We start from the raw sequence: 26,114 nt of genomic DNA, 5'->3' as shown, positions 1-26,114 counted from the left end.
CTATGTGCTGAAGCCATGCTGATCAGCATGATAGCATGGCCTAAGAAAAAATTTTCTTTCTCTTTAGCAAACTAGCGTGTAGTAGATCAGCCCTATGGCCATGCTCTGGAAAATGAGGAACATACAAGATATTGAAACAGGTGCTTGTTATGTGAATACAGCCCATACCGTTCATTGAATGAAACAGAAGTCCTATGGATGAAGAAGTATATGATCACATGAAGCCTTATAATGCACCTGACCCTTCATATTAATGATCTAACGATATTGTTCAGTGCCTGGTGCATAGAGTACAAAATGGAGCATGCGAGAGCAAATGTTACTTTGAGGTTTGAGAGAGAATGCACTTTTCCACACTAAAAATACTGCTTTCATTTTAAAAATAGGAATTTTTTGATCTGTGGCCAGTCCTGCTGGGAGAAGTTCCCCCCTACTCAGGGCCTCGCACGCCTGATGGCAGAGTAAGTAGCAACCAGATTTCTTAAACTCCCTCCTGTCTAGCTGGGTTCTCTCACCACTGATTTTAACATCACTCTTCTTTTTATTTGTAGGAAATAGTCTTTTACAAAGTCATTGACTATATATTGCATGGAAAAGAAGACATTAAAGTCATTCCGTAAGTACCCAGCCTGCTGCTATTGGTTCTGCATATTATATACTGATTCATATATATATATACTGTAGCTAAAGCAAAGGTTCTGGATGAGTTAAAGACATTCACAAAGAAATTTTCAAAGGTGCAATAGAAGACCGAATAAGAAAGCCAGAACATATCATCTTGGTGCTTTGAATGGAAGTCCCTACAGGATAGAGATTATTGCTAGTGCAGTGGGATCCTGCCTCATAAGGCAGTCTCCAAGAATCACCGCAACAAGCCCTTTTATATGCAGAAATGAACTGCTTTGATTGTCTGCAAATTCATAGATCTCCTTGCTGCCCTCTTGCATTGTCCCTCACAGGTGCCTTCACTGCTTCAGCAGGTGCCTCCACCCCAGTTCACAGAATCACACAGAATCACAGAATCGTTTAGGTTGGAAGGGACCTCTGGAGATCATCTCGTCCAACCTCCCTGTTCAAGCAGGGTCACCTAGAGCATATTGCCCAGGATCACATCCAGACGGCTTTTGAATATCTCCAGCAAAGGAGACTCCACCACCTCTCTGGGCAACCTGTTCCAGTGCTCCGTCACCCTCACAGTGAAGAAGTTTTTTCTCAGGTTCAGATGGAACTTCCTGTGGTTCAGTTTGTGCCCGTTGCCTCTTGTCCTGTTGCTGGGCACCACGGAGAAGAGGCTGGCCTCATCCTCTTGACACTCCCCCTTCAGATACTTGTACACGTTGATGAGATCCCCTCTCAATCTTCTCTTCTCCAGGCTGAACAGGCCCAGCTCTTGCAGTCTTTCTTCATAGGAGAGGTGCTCCAGCCCTCTAATCGTCTTGGTAGCCCTCCGCTGGACTCTCTCCAGGAGTGCCATGTCTCTCTTGTCCTGGGGAGCCCAGCACTGGACACAGTACTCCAGGTGAGGCCTCACCAGGGCCTCCCCATGTGACCCTGTGCCAGTCACACTGCCCAGCCCCTCACTTCTCATGGAAAGTCATTTCATGGTCATTTCTCCTCCCCTGACCACCTGCAGGCTTCCTCATTCCTCTCTTTGCCTCTGGTCACAAACCTAGTCTCAGGGCTGTCTTTGACCTTTCCTCCTCTCTTGACCCTATGTTGATACTCCTCCTTTCTGAAAATCACCCCCTTTTCTTGCCACTGAGTTTTTAAAAGGAGCCTTGGGTACTGTCGGAGCTGGGCTCTGTGTCAGCTTCCTCCACAACCCTCCGTCTCCTCCAGTGGTTTCCCTCTCTGAACTATGGCTGTGATGAGATCTCTCTCCTCACTGCCTCCTTCACAAAAGGGAGAAGGGAAGAGCAGCTGGCTGCAGCTGCAATGACTGCGCTTTGTCTCCTCCTCTCCCCTCTCACAGCTCCCATCTGTGTGCACCTGCACCACAAGCTCTTCACCCTCCCTCCACATCCATACTTCCCACTCTTCCCACTCTTCCCACCAACACAGGACGTGGCTGAATGAAAAATCTGATATAGCAGTTTTTGCAGAGTTCTGGTCACATCACTTTGCATCTTGTATAAACTGGATATTCAGCTTCACCTCTCAAGAAGGCCCCTCACTGTTTTGGTAAAGCAGTATTCAAAAGTTCAGCAGATACTTTTCACCACTCACTTTCCTTTGTCTTTCTGTGCTTTGGAGACCTGAAGTAGGACCTCCACTCCCCATAACAACTTTCTCCTCAAGTGAAATGCTTAGTGGGCTATGATATCATATGAGTTATACTTCACTTTTTACATACTGAAAAGCATTTACTTAGGTGAAGAATTTTTCTTTCGTACTTAGGTTAGCTCCTTTGAAAATAACAAGATTTCTTGATAACTAAGAATGAAACATGTAAATACGGGTTGTGCAGTTGGTCAGCTACATTTCAGCTCCATGATCAACACTGTTCTCACAATAAGTGTATATCCTTAATTTCCCTTATGTATTTTGCTTTCATTCAGAAATCCTACCCCGGATCACTGGGCCCTTGTTACTGGACTCCCAACATATGTGGCTGAAAGTGGATTTGTAAGTAGTTAACTTAGGCTTCATTAGGGGCTTCTGAAAAAAAGCCATGCCGATGCTGCTTTTCACCATTTCATTTTTTTATCTTGGTATTTAAACTTCTCAGTCCTCACATTGTAAAACACAATTTGTTTGTGATCCCCCTAGATCTGCAACATTATGAATGCTGCCGCGGATGAGATGTTTAACTTTCAGGTACTGTGAAAACTTCCAGAGCCCTCAAGGATTCTACTTTGCTTACAGAAATGTAATCTAGAGTCAGTGTTAGGCACAGAATATGTCTTTAGCTTGTAGTAGTGAGATAAAACAATGCTGATGCATTTAGAAAACATATTAAGTACATAGTGTCTTTCTGCTTGCTGTTGCTTCAAGGAAGGTCCTCTAGATGAATCAGGATGGACTGTCAAAAATGTTCTTTCCATGCCCATAGTCAACAAAAAGGAAGAAATCGTTGGTGTTGTCACATTTTATAACAGAAAAGACGGGAAACCTTTTGATGAACAAGATGAGACTCTCATGGAGGTACAGTTCCTTGCTGGGGCTGGGGGCAGTTCTTGTAGTTGAGAGAGGTCACTTTTGCTCATTGTACACCTGCAAAACACGCTCCAGTGTTTTACAGATAGATTCCTTTCTCTCTTGCTTATACAAGTATTGTGCAGTAGCTTGAAAGGTACTAAGTGAAATTGTTGGTTCTTTCAGCTGTGAAAACCCAGCAGTGTTCACATCTTTTAGTTTCAGCATTCTTCACTCAGACACCTAGCCGTAAGGAGCTACGATGCAGTAATATGACTGTTCTGACTTATTTTTAGGTATATTACTGCTGACTCACACAGACTGGACAGCTCACTCAAGAAATTACGCAAAACTGATACGCATAGCTAAGATAAACGTTGTGGCCAGTTATTGCATCTACCAACAACCGCTGTAATTAAAGCCCCTGCTGCTGAGAAATGCTTCTGTGCTAGTTTCAATCCAATGCAGACATCCAGCTCTTGGCATCTCTTATCAGCCTCGCCATTTCCTGAAATAGACCTTTGTTAGCAAACGAAGAATATATTGGCCATTGAAGAGCGAACAGCAAACATGCCATGAGCAAACAGAAAAATGTCAGTAAACACACAGGAAAGGCGACCAGACCGTCTTGGCTCTCCCTGAGAGATGTGAAGGGTTCCCTCCTGAACGTCACAGTTCTGACACCAGCTTTTCCACAGGCATAGGGTATTGCACCAAACACTTGTAACAACACCAAACGGCACCTTTCCGCACGCTGAACTGGACCGAGGCTCCTTTAACCTCACACAGTATAGACACTCTTTAGCCCTATACAGATTCATCGTCTGAGGAGCTGGTGGGAACCCACCCACACACGATTGCATATTGCTAGACCTGTGGCCAGAGCAGAGCTTGCATTTCTCTAAAAATATATCATGTATTGTTATAATTCTGTGTCTTTAAGAGATAGATACTTTGGTTATTTCACTGTTTTCTTCTTGTTCCCTCTACTAGTCCTTGACACAGTTTCTGGGCTGGTCCGTACTCAACACAGATACCTACGATAAGATGAACAAGCTGGAGAACCGGAAGGACATCGCTCAGGATATGGTGCTCTACCACGTGAGATGTGACAAGGATGAAATCCAGGAAATTCTGGTACTTTCTCATAGCTTGTAGCATACCCTGCAGTGTACTGAGGTAGAGACTGGTCAGCACTGAACTGGAGTTGTATCTGTGGACATTGTGCCTCTCATCTCACAGAAATGCTTCTGTCCCATTGCTGCCCTTCAAATTTTTGCAAGAAGGAGCTTATTCACCCCTGCCCTCACCTGGTGTCCCATCCTGAGGCTTTGTTTCACCTTGGAGCGGCTCAGGCTCAGCCAGGTGTCTGAGAAGAACAAATTCCACCAAACAAGTCTTAAGAATGATTGTGGTCTCCCCTCCACCTTGGCAGACTGTACTGTTTCCTTTCTATTGTGCTTAGTAAAGCCTGCCCTGGAGGTAGTTCACACAGACGTGTCCCAGGGCTGTGCTGTAAAGGGTAATGGGGAACTGGTTCAGCCTCCAAAACCTCCTCGGTACAGAGGATGTGGAGTTAAAAAGAACCCTGCTGGGACCCTGTGTCTGAGGGAATTTTTCCAAGGTGAGCAAAAAGTTGAGCCAAATCAATGAAACAGATCAAATATGGCAACTTCCTAAAGCCATTCTGAGGGAGAACACTATTACAAGGAAGGGCTGGTTGAAGGATCAGAAATAGAAGCAAGGTCTGGAAAGAAACCATATATTGAATACAAGAACTCCCTCAGATATGTTCATCCTAGAATGCCCCAAAGCTGCACAGCGTGAAATCGTATGGGATTTGGTAATCTGTTTAACATGTCCCTGCTCTTTGTAGCCAACAAGAGAAAAGCTGGGGAAGGAGCCAAATGAATGTGAGGAAGAGGAGCTTGCGAGCATACTGGTAAGAGCAATGCACTGCAGGAACTGATAACCACGACAGAGAAGTATCATCTGGGTGGAGACAGGGAAGAGTTATGCTGGCACACTGGTACGCATCAACAGGGCATCTCAGGACTTGCGAATGGTGAGGGCAAAGCCTGCCCTCCCCTCCTCCACCACGCAGGTGTGAGGTTATTGTTATCGGTATCAGGGAATGCCTTCCCAAGCTCTTGGGAAGCACCTGCTTTGTACCACAGGGGAGTGGATGGGGCACCTGGACTTGCCATGAGTTTTGCTCTCCAGAGCAAACAAGACTTCCCCAGTAAGACCTGTCAGGTTTGAATATATGATGTATGATTTCAGTATGTCTCTACTCTATCATTAGTCTCTTTTAGATAATATATAATCAAATATCAAATCATATATCAAAAAATATGTATATCAAAATATATCAAATCAACAAGGCCATTTACCAGAAAGCAAGCAATTTCTATTGCAAAAGACCCTGTCCCTCCTCCCCCACTGACAGGGTTATCATAGAAAGCTGCATTTCAGTCTATTTATATGTCATATTCTAAAAGGGAAAGTTTCCAGAAACATCAGACAGGTGTACTTTTTTTAAGCAAAACCTGTTCCAGATGTTTCTGAGGGCGGCATGAGTAGCGCAACAACAACCTATTCCACCTCTTTTACAGAAAGAAGAGCTCCCGGGGCCCACCAAGTTCGAAATCTACGAGTTCAGGTTCTCCGATTTCGACTGCACTGAGCTCGAGCTGGTGAAGTGTGGCATTCAGATGTATTACGAACTCGGCGTGGTGAAAAAATTCCAGATCCCGCAGGAGGTAGGAGCTGCCAATGCCCGGGGACTCCCACTCCATTAGGTCGGCGGTTCGTGCACCGCGCGTCTGGCAGGGCAGCAGAGGTCTGGGTTCACGTGAGCTGGCAGGGAGAGAGCTGCATGTCCTCAGCCCCACCACTGCCCCGCAGGACGGGCTCGGTCAGGTGTGCTGCGGGATTTTCTGGCGAAAGAGTGCTGTCCCATCAGTTGGCTCAAGTCCTCCCATAAACAGGGATTTCCTGGAAAACCCTTAAGAGGAGAGCCCTGAGTGCAGGGAACTTCTGCAAAGTCCTCAGTTACTGGACGTGGCTCTGGAGGATGCAGCTGGTCTGTTTTCTTCTGTACTGCGGTGGGAAGCACCATGCACCTATACAGTTACAGGCACAGGTTTGTTGTCTGGTCTATACGGTGAGGACTACACCATGCAAAATTTGCTTACTCTTGCTCTAATACCATTAACAGCAGCAGTGCAGGAGCATGATTTCCGTGAGCACCACTGGGCAGCACGTCGTGCACGTGTTTCGCTTTCTATAGTGGATACTCTATAGCTTTGGGACAGCTTATACTCGGAGTCATACCAGCAGCCTCCTCTACTTTCGGTCCCCTGCAAAAGTGGCAGGTATATCCTGACTGCTGTTGACAGGAGCAGCAGCACCTGTGGGAACAAGGACCCCAAAGGAAAAGGTTGAAAGCTGCTGATTCACAAGTTCAAGACCCTTTGCCACAGTTCATGCCTCTGTAGGATGTGGGAAATTCTCATTTTGGGGCTGCTCACCAAGAGATTTTTCAGCACAGCGTGTGAAGTTTATTTCCACCTAGCGGGATCTGCAGGCAACTGCATGAAGAGCTTTCAGCCAGGTATCCTTCCCTTTGGAAAGGCAGGTGGGAAAGGCAGAAGGAAGTCAAGGGCTTTGAATGGGAAGTACTTCTGTGCTTCATACTTACACCATGGATCACTGTAAAAAGCTTCCAAACAATCTACTCTGGAATAATTAATTCCTGATTTTCACACTCTAGGTGTAAAAAAAGACATTCTTTACTGCCTTTCTGACAGCTAAGATCTAAAAAAAATGCATAGCCATCCATAATTTGTTTGCTCTCTGGTGTAAGTACAGAAGTGAATGCATTTGGAGAAGTACAAGGCAGAGAAAAAAAGTAGTTTTTGTCCAATGCCCTGTGCTAGTATCAATTAGATGTTATAATATATTCCATCATTCTAGACCTGTGGAGCCATTTCTCTTTTGAAAGCAGAATTTGTATTGTTAAATCACAATATACGGGAAGGAGAAGCACCATTAACGACAATGTAGTGAATCACAAAAATTTAGTAAGTTCACAAAGATTACGATGAAATCTCTTTTCCTCCAGACCTTGCTATTTCTCATTTCCCCAGTAAGCACCTCTGTGGTTTTCTTTTTCTTAAAAATAGGCACAGGAAAATATAAGGAAGCAGAGAGGTATATTTTAAACCATTCCACTTCACTACTCCATTATGTTCTACTACAGCAGAACTGTCAGGGAAGCCCCTTCTCCCAAAAGCAAGCACGGCTCAAGAGAGAAAAGCAGCACAGATTAATTTCTGTTGTTTGCAGTTCCAGGTTCTTTCCTGATTACCAGTGTGACTACTAGTTAGTGATACGCAACAAAAAAAAAAATAAAAAAAAAGCAGAAAACCCCCAAAACCCACATACCAAAAAGAAAAACCCAAACAGCAGGTAAGCTAACATCCTCTTTCCTAACTTGCAGGTGCTAGTAAGGTTTGTGTACTCTGTCAGCAAAGGTTACAGGAAGATAACTTATCACAACTGGCGCCATGGCTTCAACGTTGCACAGACCATGTTCACACTTCTGATGGTAAGGTACCACCACCCCAGCTAACTCTGTGGCATGCTCTGTTTACAGGGAGTCTTGCAGCGTGCCCTGGAGGTCAGTGGGGATCCCTTCAGATCCTGTTAGGAGATAGAATTTTGCCACTCCTAGCACAGTTCCTACCAAATGAGAAAGTCTCAGTTTACCTTAAGTCGTGAGTCCACATATTGCACTCAAAACTGTGACCAAACCTATTGGATGGATGGAGTCCATTAATTATTTTTGTTATAAGTGTGTACGGCATAAATAGCCTCTGGATTAAATCCTTTTGTAGCTCAGGGTCCAAAGAATGCAAGACCTTCCCTTCTCCACTACCTTCTGACGGTAAAAGCCAGACTGACATTAGCTTAGATAAAGGCAACCTTACATTTTCCATTTCCAGGTGGGACAGCCACCGCTGTCAGTCTATTGCTAGCATGAACGGGCAAGTCCCATTTCTCACAGGCTGTCCGGGCAGTAGGTGCCCCGAGATGAAAACCAGGGCTCATACTTGCTCTCCGCAGCTGCTTCAGCTCAGCACCATGGCCCAGCGAGGGCAGCAGGTAGGGCCCACAGCTGGTGGTAGGGTTATGCGTGGTGCCCAGCAAATCTTAAGGCAGTCCAGCATGGACTGCCCATTGCTCTATGCCCAGAGATATTGATCCTTTGCAGGGTGCTTTGTGTCCTGAGGCTAGTTTTCAGGATGCAAACTTCCCTAGGGAGTAAGCTGCTGTGGTGGGCTGCCACCATCTCAGGTAGGCATCGAGCCTACGTGCATGACACGTGTCCACACAGACCCCGACTTGCACCTGAAACATTTTGTTTCCAGTTGCTCCCCTATCTTAATCTAAGTGTATCGTGTATTGTATTTAGCTTCACACACATTTTCAGTTCTCCTGGGCTTTTTCAATGTGGAGAGCCCCAGCACAGAGCAGTCACAGCCCAGCACTTTTTCCTGTAAGAGATACTAACGGACGACATGCAAACTCTCACCTTCCAGACTGGCAAACTGAAGCGTTACTACACCGATCTCGAAGCCCTTGCTATGGTAACTGCTGCTCTGTGCCACGACATTGACCACAGAGGAACCAACAACCTTTACCAGATGAAGTAAGCGCTTTCCTACCACCTCAGACCGTTTACTGTTGCCTTTGCATGGAGCGAGGGTCAGACAGCAATGACACTAAACCCCTGTGCAGCTCAGTTTTATACACGGAGGACAACAATTTCACTTCTACTATTCTGCAAGTAACTTTTCAGCTTGCCACAGGGCTTGACGTATGTTTTGGCCATTGGGAAAGCTGTGATTTTGCACTGCTCTCTGAGGCGCTCTCTCTCTCTGAGCAATCTAGCCTCAGCTGTTTGACTAAAACACTCCACAACATTACCGCTACAGGGTGGACCAAGGGCAGTGCAGGCATTTAGTAGCCTGAGCATCATAGGAGACTCAGGATGCTGCCAGGAGCATCCTGGATATTCGTAATTTCAGCGACAGGTCCAGCTTCTGTTGCAGGCTTAAGGTAATGTCAGATCACAGTTCTTTTGCAATGCTTGCTGGCTGTGTTAACTTACTGTGTGCTGAAACCTACTTTTGGTTGAATGTAGGTAAAGCTGGCTGGTGTTTTGGATACAACTGGATCTTGGGGGAATTCAGCCGGGAAAGTGTGTGAGGACGGTTTTTCCTGTTGCTATTATCAGACATCAATATGTAGTTATTCAGGAATTAGAAAAAAACCAACTATGGAAACCATATTTTATGTGAAATTCACAGATGGAAGAATGTTTCATACAGCAGCCAAACAGTTTTAAGTAGTGTCATAGAAAGTCTTTTACCTGTTGGGCTGAAGTCATTAGCTATTAAAAACACTGCTCTTAAGCCTTTTAGTAAAATGAATTGAACTTAGATAAGAAATGTGGCAAAATTAAATACCAAATGGGGCACTTTCTTTTTCTTCTAAGTACTGTACTAACATCTTCAATTTTTCATTTGCACAACCAGATCTCAAAATCCTTTAGCAAAACTTCACGGATCTTCAATTTTAGAGAGACACCACTTGGAATTTGGAAAATTCTTGCTTTCTGAAGAGGTTTGTAATGCATAGTAACATAAGAACCTGAATAATTTACTTTCAGAGAAGTTTTTAGCAATAAACAATAGTGCTGTGAACTTCCGTGATTCCTCTGCCCAGAGGTTTAGGACAAGATCTTTCTCTGGTTAGGATTTCTGAGAAACTGCAGCCATGTCAGCCCCTCCACCCCCAAGTGCATTTTGTTCACCAAGGACCAAAACTCATCAGCTTCCTAAACATATGATTTTTTTCAGGACCCATACCATTGGGACCCCAGGACTTAAATCTTAAATACAGGCTCATCCTCCCGTGGCCTCTCTGGTAACGCCAAGGCTGACGGACCCCTGCTAGCTATACTGTTTGCTTGTGGTGGGGTCGGGGGGGTTTGGGGACCGTGACAGCCCCAGGGCACAGACTTGGCGCCGACGGAGAGCAAACTGGGCTCATAACCCTCGCGCCCGACAACTGCAGCTGAAGCTATTAAATAAAGGCACATTGGAGAAAGGAAGGTGCCCAGCAGCTCCTAACAAAGCGGTGCTTGGATTTTTACAGCTTCTGTGCTTGCTTTTCAGTCGCTGAATATATGTCAGAACCTCAACCGGAGACAGCATGAGCACGTGATTCACCTGATGGAAATTGCCATCATAGCGACAGACTTGGCGCTGTACTTCAAGTAAGTCACGCACAGGGTGTACGCAGGATAGAAAGCAGCTGGTGCTTTACAAATATAAAACATGCTGCTTTTACTCTGTGCGTAGGGACACTCTCCATGGACACTAACCCCAGAAAGCTCTCTTTAATGTTCGTTACAAAGCAAGGAGGAAAATTCAAATCACTCAAAAAAATTTGGAACTTTTACTAAACGCCTCACATCTGTGACCTTTTAGCTCTTGGTTTCCAACAAGGCAGCGAGGTGTGATCCCCTAACTGCAAGAGATGTCTGATTTATTTTTTTTTACCCAATCATTTAACACTAAAAGTACTCATTAATGCCAATGACTTGGCCGGGTCTTCATTATCCTCTCTGGGAGAGCAGCCCAAAATAATAAGGGGTCTGTTGTCAATGAATACTTAGTCTATTGTCTATTCCACACCCAAAAGCCAAAAAGGCCGAACAAATTGAAGCCAGGATATACTGCCTCCCTGGGGCATAAAGCTGGCAGTCACCGACGCATAACTTCCTAATTAGCAAGGAGCTTTCAAAATCTGCTGCTCTCAAGTGCCAGCATCAGAGACCTGCTTCTGTACTTTGCACTGAAGAATGATTAGGCAAAATACCAGCTGTCCTGGAAACAGGAGCTTGTCCCCAGGGTCTCTCACTCACGATGGGAGTAGATACTACCACTTCATTACCAGATGAGAACAAGCTCGTCTTTGCCATCCTTGGTCTGCAGCTTGTGATCGAAGGTATGATTTAGATCAGATCCAGGGAAAAGTGAATGGACAGCCCACGTCCTCGAGTCTCTCTGTGGATATCTCGCTCAAGCATTGAAACGGCAAATTTTTCTGGATTTCATGCCACTCAAAATATGGGCATGTTGTGTATTACACCCTCCCCAGCATTTGCTACGTATTTTTAGGCATATAAATAGTGCTAACAAAGTCTGACTGAGTATAAAGACAGGTAGCCTTAAAAAAAATTCCAGTACCAGATCCAGCTCCAGGTTTCTTCTGCTGCAGTTTGCTTAATATTCAGGCAAAAAGCCTGCTGGTCATGTCAGCGAATGTAGAAGCATTCCTCATTTAGCTTCTGTCATTTGATAAATGTTGCCATGTTAACAGATGTCACCAAATTAACTGCTCATTCTCACCTTACTATACTTACTTTGTAGGTAACCAGTTTAAGTAATTTACAGTAGTTTCTCCTTCTTAAAACAATCAAGTGATGGTAGTTGCCTTTGGTTGGGGTCTTGCTTGAGAAGCTAAATGCCAGGACCGCAACTACTGGAAACACTGTCGTAAGGGTTATCAAACTATGATCAGCCATCTATTTTTAACACGCTAGTTTTCCCGCTTTTGAGCTTTCTTTTTTTCTGTCTCTCAAAGAAAGAGAACAATGTTTCAAAAGATCGTTGATGAGTCCAAAAAATACGATAGCTCAACTGCCTGGACTGAATACCTGTCTCTGGAGACGACAAAGAAAGAGGTTGTTATGTGAGTAAACCAATTCTGGAAAGATTCATGGTGCAGTAACTGCCTTTCTTCTTGGGCTGACTGGTAAGAGCTCCGAAACATAGCTGAGGCCATTAGTATGTTCAGTATTAAAAAGGATTTTTCTTTTTCAGCAGTAACGATCCCTGGCTAGTGTACCTCACTATGCTGAGGGACTGTGGGAGACGACGCTCTGGCTTTGTGCAGTTTGTGCACGCTTGAAACAACCTTAGTGTGAGATCAACACGTGCCAGACAACCATCTGCTCGCACTTGATCTTCTGGAGAAGCCTAGACACGAGTCGTAGGGAAGAAATCTGAAATGGTTCTTGCCAGACAAGTGACTGGCCTTGGGGTGTCTCTTCCAGTGCTATATTCCCAGTGAGGAACGAGATCTGTCTCAAAGCAGTAAGCCATCCCGCATACCACAAACTGGGGCACCATCCCACATACCACAAACTGGGTGGCCCAGTCCACCTTTTGCTCTTCCTCATGGTCCCCAATTTTAGTTAAACAAAGCTGTTGTTGTAACCTAACGGATGTCGCCCAGGACACCATGCGCTGCCGATGTAGGGCACCGCAGCAGTCTGTGCCGTTTGGTGTCCATGAGGAGGCGGCAGGAGTTTCCTCTGAAGTCGGGAAGTTCAGCCCGGCAGTGACCAAAGCAGTGACAATCTGAGTGCCAGTTCTCTAACATAAATTAATTTTAATGAAGAGAGTAATCCTTGACCCCTGTCCCCATCAGGCACAAGGCTGTTAAACCACCCGTCTTTCTTTTTCAAGCACTTCAGCAGGGACGGAGGATACATGAGACAATACTGGACCGTAAACATCCTGAACCCACAAGAAGCAGGATGAAGGCTTTAGAGCAGAAACTAATTTCTCTTCTGTTCTTTAGGGCCATGATGATGACAGCCTGTGATTTGTCAGCAATCACTAAACCTTGGGAAGTCCAGAGTAAGGTCAGGTGCTTGACACACTGTTAGGTTTCTTTAGCTTGTACTTCAAAATAATGTCGTTGTCTAAGCTGCTTAAAAGCCGCATCAAGATTTCCTGCCAAAACTACCAAAAGGGCATTAGAATAATAATCTTTCTGATAGATACACATCAAGCTTTAAGATCATAGTCATGAATTCTGCAGGAAATTTTTGTTTACCAGAAAGGAAAAAAAGCAAGCACTTCCTGTGTTACAGTGAGAAGAGGTTTTACGCACATAACGCGTGGAGGGGTTTTGCAGCAATACCTGCTGTCTGGTCAGTTGTTTACTTTCCTTTAGGAATTCCCTCTTGAACTGCATGTATTGATCAGTTTCTAAGTGAGAAACAACAAAGGAGGGTAAAATAAATAAAACCCACCTTTCTATTCAACATGGAAAAAGGGCAACTGAGAAAAACCTAATAGGTAGCTACAGCTGTGAGCAGCACCGGCCCAAGAAGCAAATCCTTGTAGGGAACATGTTGGGAACTTATCTTAATACATGAATAGTAGATTAATGAGCTCTGGTGCAAGGAGGGCATTTCAGCCACTGCTACACCAGTGCAATCCCGTTGCCACTACGGTCATTCCCAGGAGGGATTTTGGGAAGGTCTGGAAGCTGGGGGAACAGACAAGTTTAAGGCATAAGGGAGCTAGTAGTAAGATTCGCTTCTTAGTGGAGACCTGAAGTGTTTGAAGCTGGAACGCTGAAGGCAGTGATAATTTTTTTTTCCTCCTTCACAATGTAGGTAGCTCTTCTCGTAGCGGCTGAGTTCTGGGAGCAAGGAGACTTAGAAATAAGCGTACTTCAGCAACAGCCTATTGTAAGTCGCACGTGAGAGCCAGACAGTTTCAGTTACCACTTTCTATTGTGAGTCTCAGCAGAGAGCAATACAAACAAAAAACACCCTCAGGGTGCTGTGAGTCTTTCTGACACTACCGTGCCAGTCCAAGTCCATCTAAAAACGTAGGTATTCAAATAGGGAAGATCCTCTGGCAGAGCCCTTTGTCCAGCTCTCCACCGTTAGATGGACCCCACTGGCTGTGAACCAGCAAAGCTCCCGCTGGAGATTTTGTGCTGGTCCCTTACAGAGAAGAAGAAAATGGCACACCTGCATCTTAGAGGAAAACACAGTTTCCAGTGAGAAAGAGCTATAAACACAGAATTTGTAGAGCCCGGAAATATTTTATGGTAAATGAATGTGCTTTAGATCAGTGTTTCTTAATATATCAGAAAATGTGATAGACCATCAAGCTTTCGGGGAGGGTGGAAGTCACATGAGCAGCTTGCAAACCCCCTAATGCGTATCAGATGGGAAGAGAAGTGTTGAAATAGTTAGAAGTCAGGTAAATTATATTTTGCAATGTCATGCAGATTTAATTTTTCTGCTCTAATTACAGACATTTAAATTTGACTTTGACAGAGTCAAGAGTTGTTCCCTGACTTGGCCTCTATCTATGTAACTTGGATTTTCTTCAAACAAACTTTCTTACACCCCACAGATGCTTCACAAACAATACCCTAACCAATAAGATTTTACAATAATATCATTGGATGTTCAGCTGATGTTTTAGACACTTAAATACCTCTTTGGCACTTTATAACATGGCCCTTCTCTTAAATATCGTGTTGAGAGGCACAGGGGAAAAACTCTGTTCTCTTCCACATCCATCGGCATGAAAACATCCATATAAAATTCATCCTAAAATGAACCCATTTCATTCCTCTGCAGAGGAGGAAGAGGGCTGTGATCAACAGCCTTCATGGGCAGCATGGCAGAACATCAAGGCACTTTTGGGGCAAAAGCAGAAGTTTTTTTTTTTTTTTAATGACGTGTTCTCATAAATCATGAAAGACTCCTGTCTTCCCCCTAGCCCATGATGGACAGAAGAAAAGCTGCTGAGCTTCCAAAGCTTCAAGTGGGTTTCATTGATTTTGTGTGCACCTTCGTCTATAAGGTAAGCCAACCACGCTCTTGCACACCCCATCCTACTCAATGTGCATTCAAATCCTGGCCTCCCTGGGAAGTCCCAGGGTAGAAACAACATTAGGAGCAGAGGAAGAGGGAGAGGAGACAGCAGCGAGAGAAATTCCATGTTGCTGCCAATCTCTCTTCTTCCCACATTCGAAGGAAAAGGGAAGATTTGGGAAAGGAAATCGCAGATGCCAAAGAGATCTCTGACAGAGAAAAGCATGGGAGCATTTGTGTATCAGACAGGAAGAGAGCAGACGCTCCTCACCCCAGGGTCTCCTAGACACAGGGAGGGAGTGAGGTGCCCCTTCTCCTCTGCCATTGAGGAAGGTTTCCTCTGACCAGCTGCCCCTCTCCACGCCATTGCAGCATGGTCCCTTTTCATGCCATTAATGCTTCCCCTGCGTGAGCTAGCTGGGGAAGTGGGGAAGCAGGAGCCCATCCCACAGTATCAAGGACGAAGGACGAGTGCTGTCTCTGCACAGCATTGCGCTGATGGGTGTGTTCTGGTCAGGAATTTTCACGTTTCCATGAGGAAATTCAGCCAATGCTTGATGGGCTGCTGAACAACAGGAATGAATGGAAGACTCGTGCTGATGAGTATGATGCAAAAATGAAAGCTCTGGAGGAAGAGAAGAAAAAAGAGGAAGAGAAAATGGCTGCAATGAAAGGTCAGAAAAAATACTTAGCTTTTCATTCCTGACTTGAAATATTCTTATCTAATATCCTCCTAGATCCGCAGCAAGCTTTGCAAAAGCAGAGAGCTTACCACATCAATAGACATGGTCCAAGAAGTCACAGAAAAGACCTGGATGCAAAGAACAGTTTCCTGAATCTTGCTCAGTTGGCTAGGTTTAACACAGAACTCCAAAAAACACCTTGTTTTCAAATCTGACACCATGACACGTTGTTAAAAAGGCAACCTGCTCAAATGCCAAGGGGCTAATATTGAAAAAAACAGTGAGATTATGTTCAGCATGAGCTCCAAGGCACCTGGGATCAGCAGGAGGATCTTTGTGGGTAGGCAGGTTGCTGGAGAAGAGCAGGGGTAGATCGCTTCGTACACAAGGGCTGCAGTTGATGCACTGCCCGACAGGTCATGAAACAGCAGGAGTTAAGAAAAACTAACACCCTCCTAGAGAAAAGACTTGAAGAATGACTGTTCATCCCATTTCTAGCCCAAATTAGGTAGTACTGTGGTAGTTTATTTTGGTTGAATCTGTTCTTTTCTTTGGGTCAAGTCTGGATGGCACTGACGTCCACTAGCTGCAGCGAGCATTGGATGAAAGCCTGCATTAATGCTTGTGGTTGTTAGCCTGAGGATCTGTGTGACTCTCTGAAATGTGGAAGCAGCGTGCTCTCTGACCATCTCTGCCAAGTGTCTGAATAAAAACCTGTCAGAACTTGGTGTATCTGCTCCACGGAGATTGCATTTAAAGTTTCCTTTTGCTCCAAACTGGACCGAAACCACAATATCCCATAGGGCGGATGTTCCTCGGATAACAAAATTTAGCGACAGTTAAGTGACCTGAATGTTTTATTCCAGTTTCATTATTAGAAATTAATTGAAAATATCAAAATTAAGGGCTTTGGGTATGATTCGGAAAATGCTTGAAGAATTCTTTCCTCATTAAGTAACCAGTATGCAAGTGAGAAACCTGCTAACTCTAAAAATCTATTTCAAAGTAGCTTTACATGCATCTTGCGTAGTAGACAGCTCTAGATTGGGTACTTCGGCATGATACACACTGATGACTGGATGATTTACAAGTACTAAATAAACCCTGTAGCGTTTAAGAAGAAATTTTAGGACAGTTACGATTGTATTTCTAATTCTTTTTTTTTCTTTTTATATGGCAGATGGAGTCACCTGTAACGGAGGAACAGCTCCAGCTTCTAAAACCTGTAGTATACTTTAGACCCAATTCCAACATGATATACACCACCCAAAAGAGAATGCCCTTACTTTAAAAAAATATATATCATGGCATATAAATACGTTCCTGATTGGACTGTTCTGCCACTAAAATTAGGCTTATGACCAGCGAGGGAAGGGCTAGATCTTGTTTGCCTTAACTGCGTCCCTTCCTGATGGTGAGGGGCCAATCCTGTCCCATCTCTCACTCCATTCTGTGCACCTGATGTGGTCAGAAGGGCACATGGCAAGTTACAGCAACATCTGGCCCGATAAATCAGGTTGCATAACTGTGGAAGAATCATTTCTCCTGCCCAGAAACACTTCTTATCCCAGTGCTGACAGGGCCAGCTAAACTGATGTCCTCCTCAGTACAACTCCATGTGACTGACCATGTGTGCAAACACAGCTTGCAGGATAGGAAAACTAAAGAGCTGAATTTATCATATCTAATTCTTTATCTTTTTGAAGGACATCAAAAAGAAATCTGTAGGTAGGGGTAAAGCATGACAACTGACCATAGTAAACCTTTCACCTTGTCTAAAACGTTACAGTTCCCTGTAAGTCCAAGAAACAGTCATGGTGATAATAATTCTGCATTCACTTCAAGAATTTGAATAGCCTGCCGCTATAAAGCTTGCAGCTGTTCATTCAAGATCCAGGAGCTACCCTCTTCGTGCAGGGGATCCATACTGTGCACTAACCACGGCAGCTGTGCTGTGATACGTGATCGAAAGAAGACAATGTTATCATTACTCCTAACGGTTCCTGTTACGGTTACCCAAGCACCCTGAATTGTGGCATCTCCTAATTTCGTTCAGTTTGACATTGTTATGCCAATGTTCTTTAAAGCAGCTCTCTTCTGAACGGTACGAACCCTCCTTTTTTCTCTCCTTCTGTTTTTGAGATGTCTGTCTTTTCATGCCCCTCCTGACTTTGAAAGACTGATAACTTGTCCTCTTTATTTCAGATACAAGGTAGTTTTCATGTTACTCGTGCAGCCATGTTAGAACATTCGGTCACACTCTGATAGTGGCAGAGAAGGCTTTCTCTGCTCCTCTCCTTTTTTTTTTTTTTTTTAAGTGGTATATAAGCTATGTAAATGTTTTGGTGTCTAAGTCATGTAACAGGACTTCTGTTTTCCTAAGGGGATATTACTCATTTTTTGTTACTCCTGCTACCTTCAGTGCTTTTACCCTCCAGTAACTTGTTCTGCATTACAGAAGTACTGTAAGTAAAAGAAAACCTAGCACCATAGTAGTATCTGGTGAGCATTTACCTGGTCCCAGGATACCGAACATGATACAGTCAGCTATCACTATGCAGCAGATGTGTGAGCAGCAAGCTGTCTTTCAGAAAAATACAGAAACCTGTCCGCTTGCATGAAGGCTAAATATGCTGCTAGTAGCCAAAATACTTTGTACTGTATGTCTCCGTTTCATTAGGAAACACGTAGGAGGCTTTCATGAAATAGCACTTTCAGGATACCAAGCCAAAGAAGTCATTTTTTCTGCTGGCAAAATGCCACTAGTTTATCCAATTGTGAAGCTGTAAGAAGTGGATTGTTAAGATAACTATAAGCCACTGTACACTTAATGTCTCATGCTGAGAAAGCTGTTTATGACTTCAAATGTTTGTCTGGAAATAAATACGAGAATTTAACTTCCCGTCCGTTGTACTCACTACGACATGCTTAAACCGTGGCAGGGTGCTCCAGAAAGTTTTCTTGTATACAGAAAACCAAGGTGTTTGGAGATCCCGTTTCTGTGAAGGCTGGAGAGGTCTCCAAGGCTTCTTTCTGCAACAGCGGGGCTTGGGCAGCCGTAGGGACAGGGTCTAGCCCTGTTTCTGGGGAGGGTTGCATCCCCTTCCCACTTCTGTGCTTCTTCCTGTGCGGTGGCCTGGCATCTTGGGCGTCCCACATAGCAAACCGGTCAGTGGCTGGTCCTTGGTCTTTCCCCCTCTAGTAAGGCCTTAGGAGGGGAAGGTGTGTCCCTGTTGGCTCACTTCAGCTCGTGGCAGTGGGCTCAGTAGGAGGGAGATGTGCTCCTCAGTTAAGCATGTGTTTAGTATCTCAGACACCATCCCATCCTCCCACAGAAAGGGGTCTCTGAGAAGAACCAGGCCTAGAGCAAGGGCTCTAGGGCCTTGGGAAGAGAAACCGAGCTGCTGCTGGGCAGTTCAACCAGGTGTTGCTGCTCTTTCTCATGGCGCTACGTGGCTTATGACGCTGCTGAAGGTGATATGGCACCTGCTTGCCCAGCACTGTGTCCTCAGCGGTCACCTCCTGTCACAGCATGTGCAGCCCCTTCCTCTGGGGCAGCCTGCTCTTCCTTTCTGCCTGTTACCATGGCTCTTGCACTTAATTTCTAAGACACGTAGGGTGTTTGAGTGGAACACGGGACTTCCTCGTACTACATGTGATATCCAGTGATATCTAGTTTCTTTGCAAAATGGCACCATCAGTCACGTAGTCAACTCACTAAAAGATTGCAGCTGCTATCCTTTCTAGTCAGCAACTTCTTATCCAGAAATGTTGTTACTTCCTGTTGCACTGTCACAACCACACCACTTGTAGTTTGCTGCTCTCCTGGAGTATTAGTTGGTTAGACAAAGGTGAAACATGCCTTGGTTCTTGCCTGCAATGCTCTTCTGTAGCAGCTGGGACGAGGCTGCCTGAATTCCTTACCAGCTATGGAGTCAATGGTGGATGGGCATGGAGAAGGGAAGGGCCAAGAAACACAGTTCTCCGGTGTTTTCCCAGCCCTGTGAAGAAAGTAATGCAGGTTAGGTTAGATTAGGAGGCTATATAGGTCATTTCAGAGGAGCTCTTCACACACCTCCTCCCTGTTGAGTGCTCCACAGGCCTTCAACACAAGGCCTCTTCACAAATGGCTGGGGATTTTGTCTTCATGTTTTCCTGCAACTCTGCTAATGAAGAACGCAGGTGCCCTTCAGCTAGTCCCTCTGCTTGTGCATAATCTGCTGCTATTGCTGCTGGGTTGCAAGTGAACAAGCCTAATTTGGCACTGATGGTGATGTGAAAGCATGCAAAAGGTCTTTTCTGCTGGCAGAGCTGTGGGAGGTGGAGCTGTGTGGAGGTGGGAGCTTCCTCCAAAGAGAGAGAGGTGGTGACCGTGGTCGTCTTCAGCCACTCCACGTGAACCTGGAAGAGGACCTTCCTAGCTTTTCACAGTTGGTCTAGACATGAATTTACCTAACGCGAGGAAATGCTCTTCTCCTTTCAGTGAGGCAGGGCAGCAATGCTTCAACCTCCACTCAGCTTTTCCAGAGGGGAGATGTTCCTGAATGCCGGAGGGTGGGGTATGGATCTCAGCTCCACACTTCAAGGAGAGGGGTCGTGGGTCTTGGTGACTGGCAAAGTGGCTCGACCTTTTCTGTTTGGCTGCTATAACTCCTGTGTAGGAGGAACTCCGTAAGAGTCAGAGAGTCCACTGAAAACAAGTAAGACTGAATTGCTTTCTGGACTAAACGTGGCTCACGGCACCTGCCACGAAACCTTGCAGGAGAAAAAAAAATCTTTTTCTCATATCCCTTCCTCTACTCCTTCCTCAATCCCTTAAGGTGGGATACGGGGAAGATTAGAAAAAACACTGAGTACTGAGAAACTCTCTCCCAGACAGCAGCAGGATGATTAGTCAGATTAATTTTTATTCCAGCAGAATAAAAGGTAGTTGCTGTGTTCTCCAGACTACAGAGCAAATAGGGGGAGATCTTCCCTCTCTCACACCCTTTGAGAAGAAAAACATTTTCTTTTTGTTGTCTTCTCCACCTTTCCCTTTTAGGTGAGACGTGTTTCAGGGTGACTTTCTGCCTCAGTTGCTACCTGTTGTCAAGATAAAGTAACTTTCTACAGAGCTGCCTTCTTCCTACTGCTTTCTTCAGTCTGTGGCACCTCATGTTTTGGCCATGCCACCTGAAGTCAGATGCTCTCTGTCTTTCCTGCTTTCTCTTTTGTCTCTGTCCCTTCCAACAAGTTTCGGTTCCTGCTACCTGCTGCTGGAGGTCACTGCAGCCGCAGGCTCAAACAACAGAGCTCTCTCTTGCCCATATTATCTCAAAATCCATTGCCAAACGCAGCTCATGAATATTTGGGTTGGTTTGCATTCCTGTGGCAAACAATTGTCCTGAAAGCAGATACTTACTAAGTGATTATTTATCACGTTCTACCCCATTTTTTCTCCTATACCTCATGGACTGGAAAAAAAATTATGCCCTTTCTTTTTGCAGTGGTCTTTAGATGTGTTTGCAGACTGTCTTCACACTCCCTTTGTCCTCATGCCTCTAGAAGCGATTCCGTCAGCTTTTTCCTGCAGACTCAAAAAAAATTGTGGTGACTAAAGACTGGAGATTGAACTCTCTCAACTGCAAGCAGCCAAATTACAGACAGCCCAGGAAAGGGCCATTCATCAGCGCTACCTGATCACGTAAGCGCTCCTAGCCTGGTGCGGGTGCAAAGCTGAACTTACTCTCTTTGCAGCTTTGGCAAGGTGAATGACTGCTCGTGAGGCTGTTTTGAGTCAGCTGGATTATTTATACCTTCCATAGACTCACCTATCTCTACCAGGTGTTTTATCATTGTAAAAAGTGAAACCTGGCATTCAAGCACCTGTATGAATCCTATTCACAGGATGCGTGTGTGAAATGGAGTAACTCAGCTAGTCAGAGAATCAAAGGAAAAAAAAAAATTCCGGACTCTTGTTAGATGTTGCAACCTGTGCTTTGTGCGATCCTTTTGCTGTGCACCTCTAAGGGCATGAAGCTGTCTTTTCCAGAACCTCCCTTCCTTAGTTGAGGACCACAATCAGATCTCTCCTTAGCCTGCACGGGTGGGAAACCTGCTGCATTAAATGCATGATATTCCCTCACCAGCAAGGACGAGCTGAATGCCACCGGGAGCTACCAAGCTGCCCTCAGAAGGGAGGGAACCAGAGTGCTGGCATAAGCAAAGCAGTGGAAGAAAAAGAAGGGGAGAAATTAAACTCTCCTTTTTGTGGCATACTGCATTTTCACTTTAATAAGCTGCTAGCCTTTGTGGCATGGCAAAGGCTGACATCCCATCAGAGTAACAGCAGCTGAAGCAGGGCTCATATAGCACTCTAGAAAGCAGCTGGTCACTGCTATCCTAGAATGTTCACAGGTACCTTAAACATGCTGAAAACAGAAAATTAACCTCCCTATAGCTATCTGGTGTTCACTTTTTTTTTTGGCTTGAATCTGATGGATGCTTCTGCAACCATCTGAACTCAGTTCAATTCCAGCAACCCAAACACGGCCACAGTAGCAGTAGCTACCACTGTGGCCAACTGCCACCAGAAAAGCGATAGCGTACTTAAAATTGAAGTAAGGAGCCTGTTATAATTACAGACATTTCTATTGAGTCAGAGCTGAATCCCAAGTGTATGTTTTAATGGCTTTGCAATAGCACTGTCTCCACATAATCACAGCTGACAGCCTGTGGCTTAGTACAATAGACACGAGCTGAGCGCAGTGCTTTACAAAAACAAAGTTTTCCAGTAATTCAAACCTAGTTTTCAGCAGCTCCTGGAAACAGAGTCTTTTTGGAAGGCTTTAACCATGCAACACATTCTAAGCTATCCAGAGATCAAGATGTGAAATATTACCTTGATTTTACAGAAAATAATGTATTTGAAATGAATTGCCAGTCTAGCTCTCTACTTTCATTATGACCACCTAATGCTTTCAATACCGTGAGATAAACATTCCAGCCAAAAAGTAAAGAACTGCTCAAGACAAGATAAAAGCTGACTTTCCTATTCCCCTTTTCTCCTTGAAAATATGCCATCTTACTCCAATCTCTCTGCTGTCATTAGACTGAGTTTACACTTTTAATTCAAATCTGATGTTGCTATGTTTCATTTCACTATATTCTATAGTGCTGCTTTCTTTTCTCAGCTGGCAACATTCACTGATAGTTAAGAATGTATGCCTTCCAAAGCATGTCCTAGAAGAGACTACATTTACTGAGAACAATTATAGTTTACTAAAACATATGGCAATGCCCCACTTAAGACTTATTACTTTAAAAAGACGGAGATCTGGAGTCAGTACTTCAGTTGTCTAATCCACAACAGAAAAAGGAATCTTGTCTACACAAGAAAGCAGGCTGTCTTGATCTTTAAGATAGATCTACTACTGCAATTCAGATGAGAAAAAGCCACAGTCACTCAACAACACAAAACCAGCGGACAAACTTCTTGCCTCCCTCCAGCACCTCTGAGGTCTCCGCACCTCAGCTCCTGCCTTAGCAATTTCCACACTAAGAGCAAAGAATCTCATACTACTTATTTTTAAACTTCAATCACCTGAGTAGCCAGCGACTTCTTATAAAAGAAGGGAGACAAGTAGATGGTGTTCCTAATTTTAGGAAGCATGTGACCTGTTAGCCAACTATGAAATTTTGTAAGACAAACGATTAGAAATAACATACTAGAGAGTTAGCACTCATTCAACTTTCAGAAATTATAATCAAATTTGACTGCACTGGCAAACGTAAGGATCAAACAGTTATCATTATCCAACGTGATAATACAATTGAACGCATGACAGTACATCCTTAATCAAGCTATTCATATAAAAGTGTACAAGGTCAGTGTAATGGCTGCTTCTCCCCTATGCCCAGATACAGAGAATTTTGTGCATTTCCTGATTACAAACATTACCTACAAGTAATAGATGCAGTGACTGGCTTTATACTTTTGAGGAAAAGGACAGAGAGTTTCATCATCATTAGCTATAATCAGCTTGTGACAAATACTTCCTTTCACATTCTGCAAGTATTTTTGTTGCTGTTCTACGTAATTCACTACGGAAAAAAAAAAAAAAAATCAACCAGAGTATTGTAAGTACTTTATTGATAGAATAACATCCAGAGTTAAACTGTTCAGAGACTAGCCAGATATTTCCATGAATGAAAGTAAGACCCAGTCTTTTGTTCATTTCAATATGGAATCTTCACTTGCTGGAAGAAAAGAAAAAACAAACACGTTTAGGAGTACTGGCCATTCCTATGCAGTACTAAAACACAGCAAGACCGGATCTCAGAGGCTACCTCTGAGTCCACCAATTCTTTCTCGCCCGTTTTTATAATCCCCACTTCTCCTAATGCAATAGCAGTTGATTTCACTGCTAAAGGTAAAAGAATTTTGTGAGCTTACACATTAGTGAGTAACAGCTTTCTGAAGTGCTAATTCAAATAAGCCAAAAAAGCTATTTCAGATACTTCTAGGTTTCCATCTTTAAACAAATCTCCAACAACTGCACTGCAATGCTGAAGGAAGTCTGAACAACTGCTTTACTTACTAGAGAACTGTAACAAAACCACTGTTCAGAAGGCAGACAGGTAATCTGCATAACGCTCAAGTACATTAAACATCCTAAGAAAGCCATGACAGAATTCTACTATTAAATGAAGTAGAAATTTGCAGTACAGACTCTGTCTTATAAAGAAGATCTAAAAATCCCATTGATGCACTCAGACCTTAGAGATGGGGATCTAAGTAAACTGGGATAAGCAGCTTTATCGCCAGTAAACAATACAATTTACAACTAGCATGTTTGATGTTATACATGTAAAATTAAACAGAACAGTACAGGTTTCCAGTCAACATTATTAGTCTTGTTTAGAACAATGGAGATGTTTGTTTCCTAAGGAAATAGTTATTAAATGCATAGCTAGACCAAGGTAATTGTGCTTACTAATCATCAACCACTTTCCTTTAAGCTTTTCCTCAGTGAAAATCCATTTAAAGAATCCAGGTAACTCAAGCTAGAGTGCACACTGCTCTGTGACAGGATGAAAAAAGGACAGGGGACCCAAGAAACATCCTAAGGTTGAGGGTAAAGTATGTTGCAGCAAGGACACTGTAGATGAACGGGGAATGAAACGGAGAAGCAGTACTAATCCCACTAGACCACCTTCCGGATATTCTCTTCACAAGAGAGATACAAAAGATGAAAGTGACCTCTAAAATTACGCTAGTGGTAGCATTTTAAAACCGCAGTCACAACCATTTTTGTCCAGGATTTCTTCTTGTGTCCGTAATAATTCTGCATTGCACAGAGGAAAGGGACTTAAGTTTACTGCACTCAACTATTAAGGGATAGCAGAGTACAATTAATATACAATTCTAGTCATTCCTCCCAGAATAAACAGCTGCTTTTTACAGTTTGTTTTCTTAAGAGAAATTTAGATTCCTCATTCAAGGAAACGCAGGTAAGCTAATATTCTATGAGGTTACAGAAGTGCTTTTAACTCCTCCCCTATTCATGTTGATATTTTGAAGAATTTTCACAGGAAAGTCTCTGTTCACTAACATTTTTCTTCAAGGCTAAAGAGTATATCAGCCTCTTCAAATATATAATTTCCTCCCCACTGCCCTACTACCAGCTTGTGTAAGCACATAGGTACTATCCACACTTTACTTCAAGGAAGATAAAACATCACATGAAAAGGCTGAGCAGCAGAATTACTTGTAAAAGCAAAAGCAAGTGCTCCAGATATTGAACGAGCATCAGGAATCTCAGCCACAGCAGGAGCTCTAGTACAACTTAAATTTCAAACCTGCAGGTCAATCGGCCAACGGTTCTAAAGACTAAAAAGCTTAACAGGAGCGTGTACTGCAAATGCAAAAATTTCCATGGAAGAGATAAATCTGGGTAAACTAGATTTTTGAAACGGGCATCTAGCTTTTAGCATACACATCCTATAGTAACACCTTGCTTAAAAAAAAAAACTTCTCAACAAAGTTTTTTTCTTTTCACTTTAGTACACAAATAAAAACATCTTCCTAGCTATTTGGAGCTAGTTCTTTTTGTAGTGCATGTCACTGCACACAGGTTGTTCACACTTAAATTGCTACTTTAAAGCACTTAAACAAACAAGGAAGAAAGCTGTTTTGTTTGAAAGAGCAGACTTAATCGTTATTTACCTGGTAGCATCATAAATCTTATTTTAAAAAAAAAAAAAAAAGACCTTGCTGAACTCTGAAAAGATTTTCCAGGAACAGCATTAATCCCTAGGCAACAAACTAAAGCCTGCTGGCAGCCTAGGCCTGTCCGACTCCCGGCGCTTCGCACAACGGCAGCCACCGGCCCGGGGCTCAGCCTGCACCCAGGCAAGCGGGCGGAGGCTCTGACTACCTTCTGCCAGCTCTCTGGCAATGCGCTCCAGCTCCTCACGCTTCTTCTTCTCCTCGGCCTCGACCCTCCTCTCCTCTTCGGCGATCGGCTTCAGGTAGTCTGCCACGA

General features: G+C 44.0%; 1 protein-coding gene across 1 annotated transcript in view; it reads left to right on the top strand.

The window, feature by feature from the left end:
* PDE6B (phosphodiesterase 6B) overlaps nt 1–22,070 on the top strand; it is a 28,099-nt gene extending 6,029 nt beyond the window's left edge. The window contains exons 5-22 of the mRNA XM_068928648.1: nt 387–461; nt 552–616; nt 2,559–2,625; nt 2,770–2,817; nt 2,995–3,144; nt 4,129–4,272; nt 5,012–5,077; nt 5,751–5,897; nt 7,640–7,747; nt 8,742–8,851; nt 9,741–9,828; nt 10,383–10,483; nt 11,857–11,964; nt 12,859–12,922; nt 13,685–13,759; nt 14,811–14,894; nt 15,423–15,579; nt 16,769–22,070. Of these exons, the coding sequence (XP_068784749.1) occupies nt 387–461; nt 552–616; nt 2,559–2,625; nt 2,770–2,817; nt 2,995–3,144; nt 4,129–4,272; nt 5,012–5,077; nt 5,751–5,897; nt 7,640–7,747; nt 8,742–8,851; nt 9,741–9,828; nt 10,383–10,483; nt 11,857–11,964; nt 12,859–12,922; nt 13,685–13,759; nt 14,811–14,894; nt 15,423–15,579; nt 16,769–16,827 (1,716 nt within the window). The 3' untranslated portion in view covers nt 16,828–22,070. The remainder of the gene's footprint in view (nt 1–386; nt 462–551; nt 617–2,558; nt 2,626–2,769; nt 2,818–2,994; nt 3,145–4,128; nt 4,273–5,011; nt 5,078–5,750; nt 5,898–7,639; nt 7,748–8,741; nt 8,852–9,740; nt 9,829–10,382; nt 10,484–11,856; nt 11,965–12,858; nt 12,923–13,684; nt 13,760–14,810; nt 14,895–15,422; nt 15,580–16,768) is intronic.
* The last annotated feature ends 4,044 nt before the right edge of the window (nt 22,071–26,114 follow it).

This window comes from Struthio camelus, chromosome Z (assembly GCF_040807025.1).
Source record: "Struthio camelus isolate bStrCam1 chromosome Z, bStrCam1.hap1, whole genome shotgun sequence".
In the NCBI taxonomy this organism is placed as follows: Eukaryota; Metazoa; Chordata; class Aves; order Struthioniformes; family Struthionidae; genus Struthio; species Struthio camelus.
This window is presented reverse-complemented; position numbering and strand designations above follow the sequence as displayed.